A 21,029-nucleotide genomic window follows, 5' to 3' on the forward strand; every position below is an offset into this window, starting at 1 on the left:
AGGAGTCTGATCCAATTTATTGAGGTCCGGTACTGGCGACAAAAGAAAGACTGCCACATCTACCCAGGATGAAGAAGATAAGATTGGTGTTGGTGGGCCTTCCTGTATAGCTAATCATCTCAACACTAGAAACCACTGGTGGCTGTGCAATTGACAACTAACACAAAATGAGCCTCAACGAAGATGTGAGGAGTTGGACTGGTATACGCTGTCCCCCAATTACAGTGGGCACCCCGCACCAGTCCATTCAACCCTTATGGTGATTTAAGAGGTCAAAGATAACCTTCGAAAGCTATCCAAGTGGTACCTGTGGAGAGCAGCCTTCAAGCTTAGTCTTGAAGGAATGTTAAGCAGCTTGTTTTACCAGAATGCAACCTTACAGTATTGGTTAAATGAAAGGAGAAACACACAGTAGTTATAAAATATGTATTTATTAATATACCACTATCTAGTACAACACAGTATCTCCTACCTTAAGCACAGAAATTATAGCAAATAGCACTAATACACTGTGGGCCCCAGGGGGGGAACAAACTATATACTACAATAGTGGTATAAGAACCACAACTAGAGTCAAGACAGTGTCTAGAGGATGTAGAATCGCTGGGACCCCAAGGAACCACCCAAGGTGAGTTTGTAGGGACCCCACGGAGGACATGTGCAGTGTGGAAACATGACCACGAGCTCCGTACAATTCTATGGGGAAGTCGCAGTTGAAGTTTTAAAGTTTAAGAACCCTTCCCAGTGGACTTTGAAGAAACCCATTGGAAGTTAGGAGTTGGAGAGCCACCCCACCCTTGGATACAATAGTACCAGAGTTACTTATCTCAGGGGAGCCGGGTGCAACGGTCTGACGTGGCGTCAGAAACCGCAGTCGATCTCAATGGAGGACTTCGAAGAAGAGCCACTGCTGGAAGGACTAAAAGTGTCAGTTGGAATCCAAAGGTGGATTCTGGTCGAGGAGTACCTGAAAGCAGAGGGGACAGAGTCTGGGTCACTCAGGAGTAACCAGGGGCTCGATAGATGAATGCCCACCGATGTCAGGTGCTTCAGGTGCGTTGAGGGAGTTCTTGACTCTGCGGCCACGGCGACCAGGAGTATCGAGGATTACCAGGAGCCATATACAAGCTGTCCCACGAAGGACGTCAAGTGCTGAGGGGTCGGTGTCCAGCGGGAGCACCAACAACCCTTGGCAACGGCAACCCATGCAGAAGGTCAAAGAAGGTTACGGTTCGGACAAGAAAGGTCCAGCAGACTCACCAAAGCAAGGAGAGTCGGGGCAGGCCTGGAGCAACCAAGGGAGCCCAAGAAAAGAAAAGTTGACCCTCAACTGGAGTCACAGGCCAGAGGCACAGGAGTCGTGAGAGGACCTCGAGCGATTTCACCAAACAGCAGCCCACGGAGCACTCAGTGCGTGGAGGCCGGAGTTCTTGGTAGGAAATGGTGCCAGAGGTTGGAGCAACTCGAAACCCGATGCACTTGCTTGGGAAACACCAACAAGCATATGCAACAATGAACGGGGTACACAGGGGTATGGGTGTTGCAGTCCCCAATGAGGGATTCTGACCTCAAACTTGGTAAGAGGGCAGGTCATACCTCAAGGGACGTAGGGACCCCCCTCCTGTGTTTCTGGAGCCTTTGGAATCCGTAGGAGCTCAGGAGCAGGAGACCGGTCAGTCGTGATGTGGTGCCTGAGTATGCAGGGGAGTGGCTCCTTCACCCCAAGGGAGATATCTTTAGTTGTCCTTGATGCTCCACAGGTCCTAAACGGAGCCTGTATGTTGCATGGGCACAGACAATGCTTTGGACTGAGAGGGAGTTGAAGTCGGGCCCAAACCAAGTCCAGCATGTCCAGACGGTTGAAGGTCAGTGGTTTCTGGTTCAGAATCTTGCCCACATCGAACCTAGGATCCTACAGCCAGGTAAGCCCTTTTGTACCCTCGGGAGAGGGATGTACATATTATGGGGACCCTCCCAGGGGAGGGTCTGGACAGTGGGAGGTTACTTCCATGTCCTTTGTCCAGTTTTGCGCCAGAGCGGGAGCCAATGGCTCTCAGAACTTGTTTGAACTAGACTATGCACAGGGACACCAAATATGCCCCTCATGCAGACTTTCAGTCGCAGGCAAGCGCACCCACTGAGGCCTAATACACTAAATCCTGTCTGGGATGTGGTCAGACTAGTCAAAAACAGGCTTAGCACCCGGCAAAAAGTGGGAGTACACATTCAGAAAGATCCTACCTTCCTACAGAAGAGTACTCAGTCAAAAGCGCAGATCATAAGCAGTGAAATTAAACCTGTTGATAATGTGGAATCATAAGTTGCACCAATTTGAAAGTGCGTCCGATTGTTCCATTGTCTGTATCAGCCAAGATTCAAACGCAGAATTATCAGAATATGAAAGAATTCCATTAATTGACTTGGCATTACATTATCTACCAGGTCAGAGAAAAGAGACTACTAATAATGTTACTTTGCTAAACAAATGGAAGAAATTAACAAGTAGTGCAAAAGAGTACATGAAACCATCTTGGACTTTTACTTGGTTCATATTAATATCAGTTTGACAGATGATTTGGTTCATCAGGGTGGTGTTCCTTATAAGGAAGATGCAAGTTCCAGAACATCTCCCGAGATGGAGAGTTGCAAAAAGTAAAACATTAAACAAGCAAAATGAAATACCAGGAACCGGAGAAATTACTCGAGAATAAGTAGTAGCCACCCCACTGCAAGATGGTGTCTAATGGGAAGAACTGGAGCTGGCTAGCATAGACTATAAATGTCCCACACATTTTTCATCTTGATTTAGAGGGCATCATTCCTCCAAGTCCTTATCAAAATGGATGGAAAAGAGACACAGTGAGGAATTTGCTCAAAGAACTACTAACACTGATCCCCAACATATAACACCGATACTCATTTCACCATAGAGAACACTGAGCCGTTATTCTTCTACAACTGGTATGCAGACTTGTTTCTACATATAATGAATGCGACAAAACCTGTATATAGACAACAACAGCAGCGGGAAGAGTGCCCCGTTCAAGTAACGGGGATTACGCCCAAATGTAAAGCAACTTTTCCTTATTTTAAGTCTCCATTGAGAATTGAAAATAATATTGGAATGTTGGGAGCTTCATTGAAAACAATGGAGTAGCTCCTAGCTTATAATGGCTGGTATAAGCCCGGAGCTCCAACATTCCAATGATTATCTTTGTTCACAGCTAAGGCTGTGAACAAAGGCTTCAGGGAGCCTGAGGGAATTTCAATCCCCTCGGGCTCCCTGAAGCCTTTGTTGTATATGTTAGAAGATTCTGCCCTCTAGTGGCAAAATGTTCTAATAGCCTTATAGCCCTTCGTAGCTTGGCTATCCCGCTATTAAAGTCCGGCTCCCTTCTTAACTCTGGAGCAGGCCTTTAATTGGTGGTATAGCCAGCTACGGCGGGCTATAAGGCTATATTAACGTACTACAATTTGGAAGGTGTCTTACAAAGCAAGATGCCAGGTAGTAAACACAACTACGGAATTCATTTTAAAATATAAATGGGAAATTATATAGGGCTTGCTTTTGGGGCCAATTGGCTTTGCCAATGGTTTTTGCTATGCTGAACATCATTCCCAAAGCTGTGCAGATTGGCAAAAATGTTTGTGGGTGTGTGGACTAAGCAAGCCTATGCCTACAAAATTATGTGAGTTATTTTTTTTTTTACACATCTCAGTTGGATCGGTAAACAAACATTTTTTTAAAAGTAGCATGGGCGGGGAGAATCAACATAGGGGTTGGGTGGAAACAATTTGACGGTGGAGGGAAGTGACATGGGTGTGTGTGAAAGGAACATGGGTGGCTCGAAAAGTTCGCAACAACACAGAGGGCACAAGGAGGGAAGCAAACAGGGAGAAACGTGGAGCTGGGGAAAGCAAACAGATGAGAGAGTGCAACGTGGAGGTGAGGTGGAGAATCACAGAGATGAGAAAGAAAAGCAGGGGAGAAGCACATGAGGAAAGACGCATCAAGTAGGGGACGAGAAGACACACACAGGCAACAAAAGAGCAACACAAGCACAGCATATTGGGGAAGTAGACAAGGGAGACAGATGGAAAACACATGCGATCATGTGGAGTGCCTAACTAAAAAGAAAGAAGTAGCACTGAAAAGTGAGCTGTGGAAGGGCATAAGTAATGCATCCATGTTCCAGGGGAGGAACAAATGCACAAAGAGAAAGTGAAGGCCACACAACCAAATGAATGAGAAGCAAGCAAATGAGACAGACAATGAAGCCAAAAATTGGTAAGCAACAGGAGCTCTAACTCCACAGTGATACCAATAATAATAATAATAATAATAATAATAAGGAAGCTTTTAACCCCTTCGCTTCGGGGCAAATTGCGCTGCGGTGCGAGGAGGGTCGAGGTTGGGCGTGGCGCTCCCGTACTCAGGACGGCTCCCGGCCGTCATAAATCACGGTGGGCGTGCTCATGACGGCCAGGAGCCATCCGAACTCTGCCCACTGATTAATTCTCTTGCACATGCAGGGAATTAATACCACGTGGGCGGAGCGGCAACTTTCGGACGGCTCCTGGCCATCATGAGCACACGCCTACTGTGACTCATGACAGCCAGGAGCCGTCATGAGCACTCAAGGAGATAAAGTGCATAGATACTCCAATAGCAGTGTCCCAGCGCTAAAGGATCAGGCTCCTAACCAAAAACACAATGGATTAGAGCATCAGCGAATTATTTAAAAAGCCATGTTTAAAAAAAAATCTGAAACAGGAGTTCAGAATTAGATTACCTTAACGGCAAAGGGAGTGTGTTTCACAGCTTGGAAGCAAGGAAACCAAAAGAATTCCCATCAAGAAGAACTTTGTTCATCCGAGTGTCCTCAGCTAACAGCGCTTCAGAAGACCTAGGATGTCTTAAAGGACAGTGGGATGAGAGGATGCAGATGAGCTGCACCATTTTTCCTGAAAATTCTGTGACAGCAACAAACAGCTTTGAAAGCAACACACTTTTTTATTGGAAGTCTGAGGAGTTTCAGAAGAGGGCATAGAGGACCACTTTGAAATACTTAATATCAGCCAAGCTGCCGAAACCTGAATCCGTTGGAGCCTTATCAGTCGCAACTGAGACACACCCAGGTATAATATGTTTAAGTAGTACAGCCATGAGATTACTTGGATCACTGTCTTTCGAGCTGAAACTGGCAGGAGGCTGATGATGTTTTTCGAGGTTTTGAGGATCCCGAAGCACTTACCCGCCATGGCTGTGATTTGATCATCAAATCAAATCAAATCAATCAAAATGCCCAAGATTTTGACCTTAGGCTTGGGAGATGGAAATGAGCCAAGGGATACTGGCTACTAGTCAGGGAACAAGATAGAAGGCTTCTTGCCAAAATGAGGACCTCTGTCTTGTCTGCGTTTAACTTCAGACAGTTGAGGTCCATCCATTGGGCAGCTTCTGACAGGCAGGCCCTCAGGGACGTGGCTCACTGACAGAGTTCTGAGATAAGGTGACAATCAATTGAGTGACATCAGCATATGACATAATATCAAGTCTGTGACGTTCAATACCATCATGCCAGGGGGCGCATTCAAAGATTAAACAACATGGGCCTCAAGGAGGAGCCCTGAAGCACGCCTGAGCCAGGGGGATCACCTGAGAGTGAAGGGGCTTCTGTTGAACCTGAAAAGCGCAGCCCAGCAAAAAGGATGCCAGCCACTTAAGGGACAAGTAGATGACCCAATAGCTCCACAGCCGCTCCAAAAACTGGTGGTGAGACACGGTGTTAAAGGCCACATTCAGGTCCAACACCAGCAAGGCTGCCGTGTCTCCCCTGTCCACAGTCTGATGCATAGTTTCTGATGCAAAAAGGAGGGCAGACTCAGTACTATACTGTGGGCGAATGCCCAACGGAGTTCAATGAAAAAGGTTCCTTCGCTCCACAAACCTTGAAAGCTGCTGATTAACATACATTTCTACCACTTTAGATAGATAAGGAAGCAGCAAGATTGGCCTGTGGTTCTCAGATATAGAAGGATCAAACAAAGACTTTTTAAGAAGGGGGCCACCGAAGCGTCATTCCAACTGAGGCCCCTCGGCCAATATAAAGGATCTGTTGACAAGATCTCTTACGATCAGGAGCAGCTCGTCCATACCAATCTCCTAAATACCGGAAGAGGCCGGATCAAATGGAGAACCGGACTTAACAGAGGATATACAGGACTGTAGCTCAGAGAGCTCAATAGGTTTAAACTTAAGTAGCCTTTCAAGTTTAGAAGAAAGTTCCAACCAGAGGTAAGCTGACAATATATTTCATAAACAGGCAGCGAATGTGCTGTCTCATACGCAAGACTTGAAAATATTATAATCCTCTGTTGTAAGGTTCACTGGAAATTGTTTTTTTCTACAAAGTCTGCATCTAATTAGTGACTGTGAATGAGACAATTGAATGTTGTGGTTTAGGCTATACTTGCCAACAAGCGATAACTAGACTTTGTTGGCCAAACACTAACAAGAACTCATGCAGATCTTAATAAATTGACACATTATTTAATTGTTGTCAGAATAAGATAAAGTATTAGAATCAATGAGTGATTACCACAAAGTTCAAGTTACAAATAGTGCAAGAACAATAGCACAAAAATTACAAACAACACAGCCACCTTCAGTTATTGAAGACTTATCCAACACAGCAGGCATACTAATGCAGATAAAGGCAGCAGGAAAGAGTATGTTTTTAATATTTAAAGAGACATTGTTGAGTGTGGGAAAGTCAACATTGAAGAAATAGGGTAGCCTACAACCCACAACAATACAGTGGATTGAACTGATGAACATGCAAGTGTTTATGATCTGAGATTTGTCTTCCTGGGAACATGTGAAGTATGAAACTCATTGCTTTTGAAAATCTTTGAAGAATAGCACGATAAAACAATATGGTCTGAAGCACAGAGGACTAATCTAAAACCCATTGAGCAGTTCTTTTGCTTGTGGAATCTTTCCATTGCCTTACAACTGATTCACATACACGGTCAGAATTAAAAGTTTGGATACAATGCTAAATTAACAAGGATTGCTTGTCATCATTAAGAATCGGAAAACACACAAGATGATGGACGGAATGTTGCACAATGGCAAAACATTCACCCCCAGTCACAGATCTGGTTTAAATCCATCGTTATTTTGCTCACCAAGCCACCCCAGTTCAGACATGGCCATATGCAAATCAGTCTTGACCCTGTGCCTCATGGGAACAGTCCAGACCGAACTGCCAAGCCGTGTCTTCCCTGGACCGGAATCAAGCATCCTAGGACCGGTTTCTGGCTATCAGCCGTCTTCAGCCAGGATAGCAGTTCGAGCTGGACTGTTCCCATGAGGCACAGGGTCAGACTGATTTGCATATGGCCATGTCTGAACTGGGGTGGCAGAGTGGGCTAAAGAACGGTGATGGATTAAACCCAGATCTGTTGACTGGGTGTGAGTGTTTGATTGGTTCAGATGCTCCGTCCATCACCACCCCCTTTTGTACCGCTTTGGCCGCCATAAGTTGGCAGGGTATGCTCAGACGTGAGTCCCTTGCTCACTTTGCCACTGGATTCAAGCAAGCCTGGCTGAAGACGGCTGTAATGCCAGAAACCGGTCCTAGGAAGCTTGAATCCGGTCCAGGGAAGGCATGGCTTGGCAGTTCGGGCTGGACTGTTCCCATGAGGCACAGGGTCAGACTGATTTGCATATGGCCATGTCTGAACTGGGGTGGCAGAGTGGGCTAAAGAACGGTGATGGATTAAACCCAGATCTGTTGACTGGGTGTGAGTGTTTGATTGGTTCAGATGCTCCGTCCATCCCCACCCCCTTTTGTACCACATCATTAAGAATCGTACACACAAGATGAGGGCAAATGTTTGTCATTCTGGCGCTCATTGCATAAGGTGGGGTGGCAGGGCTTCCCTAGAAGTACATATATGCAATCCAGACCTCATTGTACGTAACATGAGGGGCACTAACTTTGTAGAGTGAACACATGTAAGGCTCAGGGGCCTAGAAAACAGATATTGTAAATGTGTACAAGTGTGTGTGTGTGATCGCTATTGTATGCTACCTGCAGCTTGATTTTAGATGGGCTAACATAGTAACAGAAACGTGGCAGACAGGAATCTTTCATGCACGGAGGACTGCGTGTACGGATTAGCACAACAAGGATATCTGGCCTCGCATGGAACAAGCTTGGAAGGAAGCAAAACTGGTTACAGTTACTTACCTTTTGGCATTTCTTTAACAGAGCACAATGCAAGTAAAAACAGGCAGCTCACTTGAGGTCACAGTTTGCTTAAATACTCGTCCTTGTGCACTTTAGTGGCTCTATATAGATTCATATTGCTGCACAGGGTTAAAGCAATTGCCCAGAATGAAGTATTTACAGCCAGTACAGGGGAAAGAGGAACCTGATTGCATCAGAGCCCACACACATACAGTGAAATTGCCTCGTTTGCATTTTGGGCCCTAATATCCAACCTCTGTTCTATAAACATATGAACCACTGTAAGAAGCTATTCAAAACAAATTCTTTTGTTTATGTAGTTTTAACAAATAGGCTCGTGATTGAAAAAAAGGCATAATAAAAAACTCGATTTGGACACTTACAACTGCACATTAGCTAACTAACATGTTCACTTCTATGTTGCCCACAGTTTTATTCATATTACTGTACAATATTCGCTTAATCTAATTGAATACACAAGCAATGATAATGTCTACACTAGAGTGAGGAATAGAACGTTCGCGAGAAATGGGGTTTAGAATTATTAGGCAGCAATTATCTTCTAAGCTGTACTCTGAACTTTTTTTCATTGCATTTGAAATTTCTGTAAAGAGTTGCAGCTTTGCGACTACACTACCAGGCTCTTTTTCCATTAACGAAGTACACCGTTCAACTGATGATTAAACGAAGGACCGTGCATTAACACAGTAATTTATTTGTCTTACTTGTCTTGAAGCAGACAGCACTTGTATTAATCACCTCTTGTCACAGAACGACTGTTTAATTGTGGATCCTGGCAGTGTAAATACAAGCGCACATTAATGCAAATGACCGCTGAGGAGTAGTGTTGATGTGTTCAAGTATGCCTTTCACTGTCATTAAAAACACAACTTGAATATGCGACAAAAACATACTTTGGAAATCCTGCAGAAGGAAACACATTACAAAACCTATCATAAAAAATAGAATTTATTTTAGTTTGTAGAGAGAACTAGGTTTAACAGATGCTACACTCAACTACAAAGTGTGGGTGCTCACTGTATACATTTTGAAAATAAAATGTCAATCAACAAATTGATCAGGATTATTTCTGGGAAGGGAAAAGATCCAAATGATACTTTGTCCTGCCACATTCCACTCATAGGACCAGAATATGTTGGCAGCACTGTATACATCGGTAAAGGTGAAGAAGTATCTCAGGAAACGAAGCACAGATTACGGGGCCAACAGGGGCAATAATTTAACACCACCACCACCAATCCCAGTTTTCAACACACTCTATCACTATCACACAAGCACAACCAGGACAGAATCCCCTCCTGGCTAAACAAGCAAGCCAATAGGTCTGGCATTAAAGAAATGTTGCAAGATAATGGGAAGCATTAGAAGTAGATAGCCTGGGAATGGATGTGTATTTGTGAGGAAGTAAAGGACTGTAGAATACTATTAATGTAGGTTATCGATTAGGTCAGGTCTAAAAATCTTTGCAGCTTAATGATTGCCCTGTGCTGCAAAAACAACAACACAATATATTATCTAGTTATCTAATACTCTTTAACAGCTTTACATTGCCATTGCCATGTGTATGCCCCTCCCTGAAAGTTCAAGCTCAGGGAGTTGTATACACAAATGATCACAGCTGTGTGGAGGGCAAGAACTTTTTTGTGGAAGCAACCAACTTTTGCTCAATCAAAACATGTACTCCTGACTCCCAACATGTGGGTGGAGCCAAAGCTCCTCGCCAGGTGTTTCTCCTATAGTTGCCTAGCAAAAGCTGTGCTGTCAAGCCAGACCAAAAAAAAGGGCATCTACAGTCTAACCAACTTGTAGTTGCATTTATTGTTTTAGTCAAAAAACAGCTAATTCGTAAAATTAAAAAGATGTGACTGAACATTTTATTTCATTTTAAGGATGAGCATCTGGGAATATGCTACACCAACTAAAATTGAAGTCCTAACAAAGATTCTGTTATGGTCACCTAATAAAAGCCTCAAAAAGACCTCACCTAAAACTGATTGTGGATTTTTTTAGTTTTCAAAGGGGCATATGGACTCACTGTTTCTTAAGGATTTCTCACAAAACAGGTACATTAACCCAACAGGGCGTACCCAGTTAACACCTATCGCCTTGTTCACGCACACTGTAAGCATGTACAATGAAAATTAACTAAACGTTTTGTCTACGAAAACATTCTGATTGGCATACACTAAGAATAGGAGATGTAAATGCAGAGCCTGAACTTAGTTTGGCAGAAAATCCAATAGTTTGGGGGACTTTTCTTCTAGCAATCTAAGGAAGCACACACTATATGGTATGCTCTTTAAATTCTCCTACCCCGAATAAATCCACATGACATGAATGAAGACAGTAATGCTAAGACAATAAAATGCTCTGCTCTTTGTATTAAGCATCTTTATATTGCTGATGTTCAGTAGAGATAAATGCCCTTTCTCCCTGTTTCTGTAGGTTTCATGTTTATTTTTACTTTACTTTTATTTAGGCACGCTGATGCTTACCTCCGTTATGCCAGTCCATCTCCCACGTTCTACTCAATAAACTTTCTGAGGAGCTCCACATGCCACATATAACTGTGTATGAGAAGCACCAACTACTTGCTTCCATCAGCATTATATGTGCATGAGAGTGCTGTAACAGACAAACACATGCAGGCTAGTTGCCCTGTGCATGGCTCACTTGTATGGCCCTGTTGGAGCACGGTTATGTGTGGATGGAGGCCATCCAGCACACTAAGCATGTATAATTTACATTGTCAAAGCCCAAACCCTACTTGCTATAACCACCGCCCCCACCCACATGACACAATATGGCCTTGTATCTAGAGGGTCGAATTGGGGACTTTGGAACCAGGTTTGAATCTTGGCCTATGCTCAGCATCCTCTGATTTCTGGGAACCAGGTTTGAATCTTGGCCTATGCTCAGTATCCTCTGATTTTAGTCAAATCACTTAGGGCCTGATTTAGGGTCTGGCAGACAGGTCTGCCATATTCCAAATGTCATCAGATATAATTCAATTCCAATAAGGTGGATAGGATATCTGTCATGTTTGTGGTATAGTAACCCATCTACCAATCTCTATATCTGGCCCTTAATCTCCCATATTATGGTGCTCATATAAAGCACTCTAATTCAGTCCCCACCCAAAAATTACTACATATGTAGACCCAAATACCACCCCAAACTATCATAAAAAATATGTTTCACAATGCTATTAATTGTTCTACAATCAAAACCTCTCCAATAAAGATGTATTGCACATACGGATGCATACAAATGCACCATTTAATTGTTATTTTCTAACTCTAAACATATGAATCCCTCACATAAACACATTTAAGTGTATTGAGTATCAATCACACTATAGATGATAACACTTTAAATCTGCTAGCCCAAGATAATGATTAACAAGAACCCCCATGATTTGTGTTTGCGAAGTTTGTTAGTCCAACTCCTTAACTTAACTACTCTAATTCCTTCATGAAAAAAGATGCAATCATTGGTAGACCACTGAACTGAGGACTTTGAACCTTTCGTAAACTCATACAGTGGACTATGAAAAGCGCGTATTGACGTGTTTGCGATTCATGTGCTAGAATGCCATCCCCTTCTAAGGTTTTTAAAGTTCAAATGACTTGTCTTTTTGATGTCACCAAAGACACTTAAGCCTTGGCCCCATCTGCATTTGCATAAACATTTCAACATGAGCCCATTATCAATGCCAGCAGTGTTAAATCAGCCTCAAGATAGCTTTAGAAATATCTCCACTGACTAACTTTTCCTCTTTTTTTTACACTAGTGATGTCTGAGGTTTAGTCGTTTAAATATGCCTGACTTTGACCCTCTGGCATAACTGGGAAGGGATGGGACACAACAGCATCTTCATAATTTAAACCAAATGTTTTATGAAAGAAAAAACCTACCATTACGTTAACTAGCTGAGAAAAGTCAAACTATACCTATCAAAACTTGATACAGCATAAGAAAGTTATTTTGTGGAAATAACTGTTAAGGACAATAACCCAATCAATTTAAAGTACATTGTATATAAACCGGATTATTGGTTTTTAGTCCCATGTTATGATGATCCCAAATGATAAAACAGAATTTAAGGCATATCCCTTTAGACAAGAAAGAGGGTAAGGGAATAACTGGTCGGTGTGCCTTCACCTCGTTTAGTGCTGTGTGAAACAACTTACCCAGAGAATAAATTGCACAATGATGCAGGATGGCAACCACTGATCTCTGCAATGTCCCCTGTGTCATTCTTCACATACTGTACAAGAAACTTGCAGACACAAAGAATGACAAAAGGCAACAGTAATTGAAGGAACGGAACTTGCAGTAGAAAAAATGAATATGCGAGGGTCAGGATGTGGGCATTTCTCCTCAGGTAGACCGACCAGCAGTGAAAAGTGAAATAGGGATGAGTAATAACTTTCCCCTAACAGAGATCCTGATTTTTGCAGAAAGAATTAAACCATTCTGAGAATCGCACATCATAGCAGTATAAAGTATTACAAATAAAAGTGAACACGTAATGTTTTAGAAATACATCTTTTTAATACAATTATAAAAACATAATATTAGCCAGAACATGTTGGCGAATAATTCACTTAAGTGTAGCTTAAAAAGTGTTGCTTGAAAATAGTTTGCCATAAATATTTTTTATCTTTTGAAATATACAACAGGCATTAGGCAAACTACAGAATTCTGTCTAAAATCACATATTTTATCAAGTGAACGTATAAAATGGTAGAGCTGGACTTAAGAATCTGCTTCACAAAGTGAACGCTATAGCCAAAGGACGGGCATTCTGCTTCAATCAAAACTGCTCCAATTTCACGTTTCTTGGTATACCATACTAAACAAGTAATCCCCCCAAAATATATTTGTATGTCGTACAAGGAAAAACTGTTTATCTAAAATGTATTTTGCTATTTGCAAGTATTTGTTTGCTTGCAGTGCAATCTCAAGGCAAGAGAAATGTACATTTCTGTTTGTTCGTTACTTACTTCTAGGATCATATGGCTGCTCTGACAAGATCAGGGCACACTCTTACCTCTGGCATGCATTTTCAATCTAGATCAAGGCTATCTGCTAGTGCACCTCACTCACCTAGAGCTATCAACATTGCTCATGCACGAGCCATACTTGCGAAATGCTGTATGTAAAAGCCCAGTTTCATGTAAGATGTTTAATTTGTTTATGAAAAACGATTTAAAATAGCTAACGTTCATTTACCATAGCTCAGCTGTACATTTCAAATACAAAATAGCCTTTTTGGTTTTCAACATGCAACACTTGGTTGACTAGAAATGTGCCACACGGATTTAGTGTCGTAATATAGCGTAAATAAACATGTGGACTGAGCAGGCGCGCAACACCCATTGGGCTCACGGGGCTTCAGCCCCCCCTCACCTCCCCGTCGTGCCTGTCAGCCCGGGCTGACACAGCTTTGCGGGCTGGCGAGCATGTAATTGCAGCCGCACCAGAGTACTTAACAAGTCTTTAAAAGACCATTTAGTTGTAAATGAGGCTTTTGTTGTGTGGTCACCCCTTCTCACAGCCACTTTGTCCGTGGTTGGAAGAATTAGCCCCCCCCCCCCCCGAAATATTTTCAGTCCCCCCCGAAATTTGGCTCTAGTTGCCCGCCTGGGACTGAGCAACCACATAAAAACGTACCTGTGCAACTGACGCACCACAACAAAGTAATGACTGGTTGACTATTATTATTACAAGCCACCAAGATGACCCTGGGAGGCAGTCATGAAAAAGAACCCATAACATTATCTCCAAAACAACCATGTTTTCACTGTTCTAGTGAGGGATACATCACTTGCCTTCAAGGCTGCTTTGAAAGTAATGTAAGTTGTATTCTGAAGGCAAAAAGACAACTGAAAGTACTTAAATAAATACAAATGTACATTGCTTATTATCCTCAAGTCCAAATGTTTCTCTCACAACCAAGCCTTAGGTTGTAGACAGATCGAGTATCGGCCACGTAAAGGAAAGATCTGCAGGTTGGTAGTGTGCAATAAAGTGCAATATTGAATACATAAATCAAGTACCTAAAAGAAGATACCACCAACAATGTAACAAGACAATGTGTGGTACGGTTGTTATTTGTGGCTTTTCTAAATAAAGATATGCCTGCATTCTGAACACGATGGGAGCATTGCAAAGGAATGGAACAAAGAGTTGAATAGAGGGCCTTAATACAGTCCAGTGTTGACGATAACATCATGTTCCAGGCCACCACTTGCTGGGCCAATAGAGAAAATAAGAAGATGCACTGGAGAAATCTTAAGTGAATAAAGCAGAAGATAACAAGTGAGCTAAACTATAGGACTTTTCCGAGAATTATTTTTTATATATTTCATGACTTTTTCTATAGCTAAAACTAAATCAAAGTAATTTTGTACCAAAAACTACAAACATATACAGAGCTGCAGGTTTCAAAACACACAAAGAAATCACAATCACTATACAAAACAAAAAAAATTATTTGCAAAGTACATACACCAAGAAAAGAAAACTTTCTGTAAAATTATCTACACAACAAGAAATTATTTACATATAATTGTTATGGTGCAAAATCCCCTTCAACAACTGTAAAATCTGCAATTGAAAGATCATACAGGGCACTATCTCATAAATAAAAGCAAAGAGAGATAAGGATAAGTTTAAGATTTAGCATTCTTGGATAATGGGAAAATAAATGGTTGAGTACAGAATAAAAAGTGTTTCACAGACAATTTTGGACTTGCTCTGAGATGCAGTAGGCAGCACACTATTTCCGCCTTAAAGCCCAGGAAGACATTTTTTAAACATAGTGCAATCTCTCAAAGGAGCCAGGGAAACTCCCAGAACATGAGTTAAAACCCGAAATTACAAGTCTAGCATTCAAACTGGTAAACTAAATGAACAGCTACTTTGAGACGTTTGAGGTGAACCTCCCAAGAAGGCATTAGCCCATCGATATGTCAAGAAACAAATTGCATCAATGTGTGAAAATAGATACAAGATTAAAGTTAGTCCTGGGGGACATTTTAATTACATTAGTGAAATTCGTGCTATGTACAAAATTCATGTTATGCTAAATTTAGCATTACAGAATTTTTAATAGCATTTTTTAAGGATCAAATAGCACACTTAAAAAACATTTAGCAAGAGATCTGTGGGAGACTGGTACACAGGGAAAATGACTCTCCAATTCCAATCAGTCTCCAGGTGGTATCTTGCAAGACTATTTTTATGCAAGGTAGATGCTCACTTTAAATATAATTTCATTAAAATGTATAAAAAAATATACAACTTCACACATGCCTAAGCTCAATTGTGTTAACATTAGGGTAGGCACCAGAACCGTCTCACAGATAGAAGCAATATTGGTAAAATCAAGAACGAACCCAAGAGAGTCTACACAATGCAACACCACAACAGATGTACCATGTGGGACTAAAAAACAATTACAGGATTGAAAACACATCAACGAAACAGGAAGACCTGCGTGCTATTTGGCTTGAGCATAATATTAAAAACAGCTATGTAGTCCTCATCACATCTCTAACTCTAGAAATTGGCCTGTATCCAACCAATTCTACCTGTATTTATTCAGTGTTTAATTTTAAACAGCTGTCTTGCATACATCAGATAATTGTCTATAGGCATGAAGCTAAAACGGCTCAGGAAATTATTGTAGACTTGTGTGAAAATAAGCACTGGTATTTCAAAAAGAAAAAAAAAAAAAAAAAAAAAACAACAACACGGACACCGATTGATTTGACCCAAACTTCTGCAGGTGTTGGAAACAGTGGAGGTTATAGATGTTTTTGCTATACTAACAGCAGATTGGTTTGGCAATGGGGAAAACGCACTACAGTGCACAGAGGAAATAAAATGCAAATGTGTTCCTTATTAGTTTTGTTCATCAAAATGTGTGATTACCAACCTATATTTAGAGTACTTCCCTCTTCTGACACAAGGGAAATCTTCAAATATTATACAGATTTATGCACAAACCAACGAAAGGGCTTCAATTTTTTTAAAATAATTAATGCACGATATGACCCCCAGCCTTCTCAAAATCAGTTGTTTAGGAATAAACATTAGTCTATGAAAACTGAGCTTTCGATTTTGAATCATTTCCCCGTTGGCACAGTCCTGCCAGGAGGGCTCCACGGAGGTATTGGCTCCTCTTCTAAAATGACCTGGAGTTTTTTCTGTTTTTTCACAATTTTATCGTTTCTTTCTTTCTTTTCCTGCAGAGATCAAAAAGGACTAAATTAAAGAAACAGGACTCCAGTGATATAGCATAGATATTGAATGAAATGAAAGAGCACATGAATACATGCTTAAAGCAGAAATGATTGCGGGACTGTGAGCACACCTACCGTTATAAAACCTCTAAAGAAATATTCCTTTATCACTTCACTATTTCAAACATTTGTGTTTATAGTTCACTGTCATTAAGCACTATAGTTAGCCAGTCCAAGATTTCTGAAATTATTCAAGTGCAACATTAATAACGCATTATAACATACACTTTTAAAACCGGAAAACATTGTGGTTTTCTAGACTGACCTGTACAGGTTTGAAATTCAGTGTGTGTATACATGCCTTTGTTTTTCCCTTAAAAACTTGGCTTGAGTGGCAGTGCTATACCCTCGGGGAACCAAGTGTCAGAATCTGGACCCCTGCTCAACTGGACCCCTCTCGCGACAGAATACTCCTTGAAGTCCATGAAAAGCATCCATTCCGGAGCATCCTCAGACTCCTGCCCACCCCACATCTTCCACAGAGCTGCCTCTGCCACCACACCCAATCTACGTCGGACGATCAACTGCTCCTTCAAAACCACCACCTTCCTCAATGACTGTAAACATGCCGAAGTCACCCCCCTGAAGAAACCCTCCGCAGACCAGCGGAACTCAAAAACTTCAGGCCCATCTCCCTGCTTCCTTTCGCAGTCAAAGTCATCGAAAAGGCGCCAACACCCAGCTAACAAACTTCATTGAAGCTAACAACATCCTGGATATCTCTCAATCCGGATTCTGCAGCAACAAAAGCACGGAGACCGACGACATCCGTTCCCTCCTCTACCAGGGCAAAACTGCAGCCATCATCATCCAGGACCTCTCGGCTGCATTCAACACCATCTCCTACCGTACCCTATCCACCAGAGTCCACGACACCAGCATCCGCGGCAAAGCCCTCGACTAGATATGCTCATTCCTCACTAACAGAACTCAGAGGGTCAGACTCCCGCCCTACCTTTTGGAACAGACAAAGGCCAACTGTGGAGTGCCCAGGGCTCCTCCCTCAGCCCCACCCTACTCCCTCAGCCCCCCTTGCAACCGCCGTCAGCTACCATGGGCTCAACTTCGTCTCATATGCGGACGACACCCAGCTTCTCTTCTCCCTCAACAACAAACCCAACATCACCAAACACAAGTTCCAAGAAGGGATGAAAGCCATCGCCATCTGGATGAAGAACATCTGCCTGAAACTCAACTCTGAGAAAACAGAAGTCCTCATCCTTGGCTCCATCTCCTTCACATGGGATGACTCCTGGTGGCCCCCCGCCCTCTGAACTCCCCCCACCCTGATGGACCACGCACAAAACCTCAGAATCGTACTTGACTCTTCGCACACAATCAACCTCCAGATCAGCACGGTATCATCATCCTGTTTCAACACCCAACGCATGCTTCGAAAGACGTTCAGAAGGATCATATCTGAATCCAGAAAAACTGTCACACACTCACTCATCAGTAACAGACTGGACCCCTCAAAGTGAGAGGCTTACCTAGTATCCTTATTAAAGCCAGATAAGGACCCAATGGAACTTGGTTCATACAGGCCTTTGGCCTACTAAATACAGATTACAAAATACGTGCTTAAGTGTTAGTGGATAGATTAGCACAGGTGGTCCCTGCACTGGTCCACACCGACCAAAATGGCTTTGTACCCTCCCAGAGTACCTCCCTCAACCTGAGACGCTTTTTTCAGGGTAGCTATGGATGCCGTGCAAGAGATGCTGAGAGCAGGAACTCTAATATTAGACTTGGAAATAGCCTTCGACTCCCTGGAATGGGAATACCTGTCTGCGACACTACAGAAGTATGACTTAGGCCCTGGGTTCCTTCATTTGGTCAATCTGCTCTATACTGGCCCCACGGTTAGGGTCCAAATGGGACCCTACATCAGGAATGCTATCCTGGTGCGTAGAGGAACTAGGCAGGGGTGCCCCTTGTCCCCCCTCCTCTTTGCGCTCGCAATAGAGCCACTGGCAGAGGCGATGCACATCATACTGGGAGAGGGTATATCTCTGGGAGATGCTGTGCATCAGGTGTCACTCTACGCCGATGATCTCCTAGTATATAAAAAAGACAGTAGAGAGAGTCCCTGGCCGACTGGCACACCTGTTGCCGAGCTTTGCCACAGTCTCTGGGTTGCGGGTGAAGGTGGAAAATTTTCCATATATGCATTCAACGAGGGGGGACAAGACAAAGACTTCACAATTAGCGGTAGTAAGGTACAGTGGAGGGAAAATACTTTTCGTTACCTAGGTATTCGGATCTATCGCCAGCTGAAAGATCTGTTTGACTGGAACTTGGGCAGAGCTCTGGTGGCAATCCGGTTGCAAATGCAATTTTGGGGCACGCTTCCTCTTGCAGTAACAGGTAGAGTAGCACTAACCAAGATGGTAATCCTCCCTAGGCTCTTATATTATTTTGCCAATCTCCCTACATACATCCCTGCTTCCTTCTTCACTACACTAGAGCAACAGATTAGGGACTTTATATGGGGAAGTGCCCGGCACAGAATGACGGTAGCAAAACTGTACTTACCAACAGACCAAGGGGGCCTAGCAGCGCCCTGCTTTGGGCATTACTATTTAGCTGCTCAACTGCAGTGGATAGCCCAATGGCTAGCGCATAGGAAGCACGCAGACACGGCCACTGCACAGTCACCCTATTCGCTAGAATGAATTGTTAGACTTTTCCACCCCGCCACGAAATTGAGGGCACCAGAGCCAATTATTACTTGCAGTGGCATACAAATGCTTCCGCAGGAGATGATACATAACACAAAGCATGACTGCCTATGCGCCAGTGATACCATTGGAGGGGTCACCCAGTGGCCACACAGTGCTTACAGCAGAGTCACTGGAGGAGTGACAAGAGAGAGTGGTCCATACCCTAGGAGATTTATACCAAGATGGAGCGCTCACACCATATACGTCCTTGGTAGAAGTAGAGGGACTCCCACCAGGGCAATTCCTTACACACCGCTCGCTGATAGCCACACTGATGGCCAGGTGGGGGGACATGACTACAGAGTTGCAATCACACACCACCGTACAGTATTTACATGTCATGGTGTGCGTCAGACATCTCATACGCTGGTTCGCCACCTCGCTTATGACCCAGGTGGCGGTAAGCCTGGATTACCTCCGTCGTAAGTGGGAGCTAGACCAAGGGTGCCGCTTGTTGACAAGGAATGGGCACAAATACCGGAGAGTCCAAACGCATACCCAGAAACATGCGATTCAGGCAAATCCAGCTATATATAATCCAGAGGGCTACCGCACGCCTGCTAAAATCAATCAGTATTTCAGGGAGGCGGACGCTAAGTGCCAGAGATGCGCTGAGCTGGGAGCTCAGCTAATACATGTTATGGATCTTCCCCTGGATTGGTGCATATTGGAGCACGATCGCCAGAATGTTACACACCTGTACAGGCCGCACACTGCCCTTTGAATGGCCGGCATACTTGCTACACAAGTTTAAGAGAACGCCAACCACTAAGGTAACATCTAGGTTCCTAGATCTGGGGATGGTGGTAGCCAAAAGACAACTAACTAAGCGATGGAAAGCAGCAGACCCACCACATACGTATGCATGGCGCAATTCACTACTAGCATGGGCCAAGGCAGAAAGCATCGCCATCAGACGCGAGGAAACAATGGGTCTACGCCAGACCGCCATAGCAGCACAATGGGACGCTCTCTTTGTTGGAGAAGAATAACTTCTTCCTTCTCCCAGGTCCCAAGGTGGCAATGTCCCTCTCACGAAGATGTGAAAGGCAAAGCTTATATTGTTGTTGCTACCAAATTATCCTAAACATTTCCACAGTGGAACATGAACATGCCTTCTTTCACATGAAATAACAAATTTCTTGTCCTAGGAGAATGCCTCGTGGCTGGAAATTTCACAGTGGCCTTTATGTGGGAAATGTCAAACTTACTTGAGGTGGATCCGAGCTACTTTCATGTCTCAAATCCACCCCTATTTGCAAATCCCATCCCCCTAGCAAAAAAAGGAAGGAATCTTTAGTTCTTTGCCTACAACTGTCAGCATCCATGCTATTCAGGTAGAGACCTCATGTGTAAGTTTGGTGTTCTGTATGAAAACAAAACCCGAGAGGCAGCATTTAGTGTGGAAAGTAAACACATCATATACTGGGCTTATTCCATCTTCCAGATCGTTGCATTTGATAGGTGTTCCTGGGAGAGACCACATGGTCTATTTGGTGCATCTATATTCTTTATGTTTCTTCTCCAAAATAGATATGTGATTTAGCTTTTGGCATTTTAAGCTAAAAAAGGTATTTTCTCACCAAAGACTTGTCAGGAGGGAGAGATCAAAAATCTGATCTGCATATGCAAGCTCTATCTCACCAGTCAAAACCAGCTCAGAAATAATATGTCTATGCAATGACCACGCTGTATCTGCTTAAAACAAT

General features: G+C 43.1%; 1 protein-coding gene across 4 annotated transcripts in view; it reads right to left on the minus strand.

Annotated features, from left to right (window-relative positions):
• Window positions 1-12,819: 12,819 nt before the first annotated feature.
• Window positions 12,820-21,029, minus strand: part of MAP9 (microtubule associated protein 9) — a 185,079-nt gene continuing 176,869 nt past the window's right edge. For all 4 annotated transcript variants that reach the window (XM_078676972.1, XM_078676968.1, XM_078676970.1 and 1 more), the window contains one exon: window positions 12,820-16,540. In XM_078676972.1, coding sequence (XP_078533098.1) covers window positions 16,421-16,540 — 120 coding nt within the window. In that variant the 3' untranslated portion in view covers window positions 12,820-16,420. The remainder of the gene's footprint in view (window positions 16,541-21,029) is intronic.

This window comes from Lissotriton helveticus, chromosome 2_1 (genome assembly GCF_964261635.1).
Source record: "Lissotriton helveticus chromosome 2_1, aLisHel1.1, whole genome shotgun sequence".
Taxonomy (NCBI): domain Eukaryota; kingdom Metazoa; phylum Chordata; class Amphibia; order Caudata; family Salamandridae; genus Lissotriton; species Lissotriton helveticus.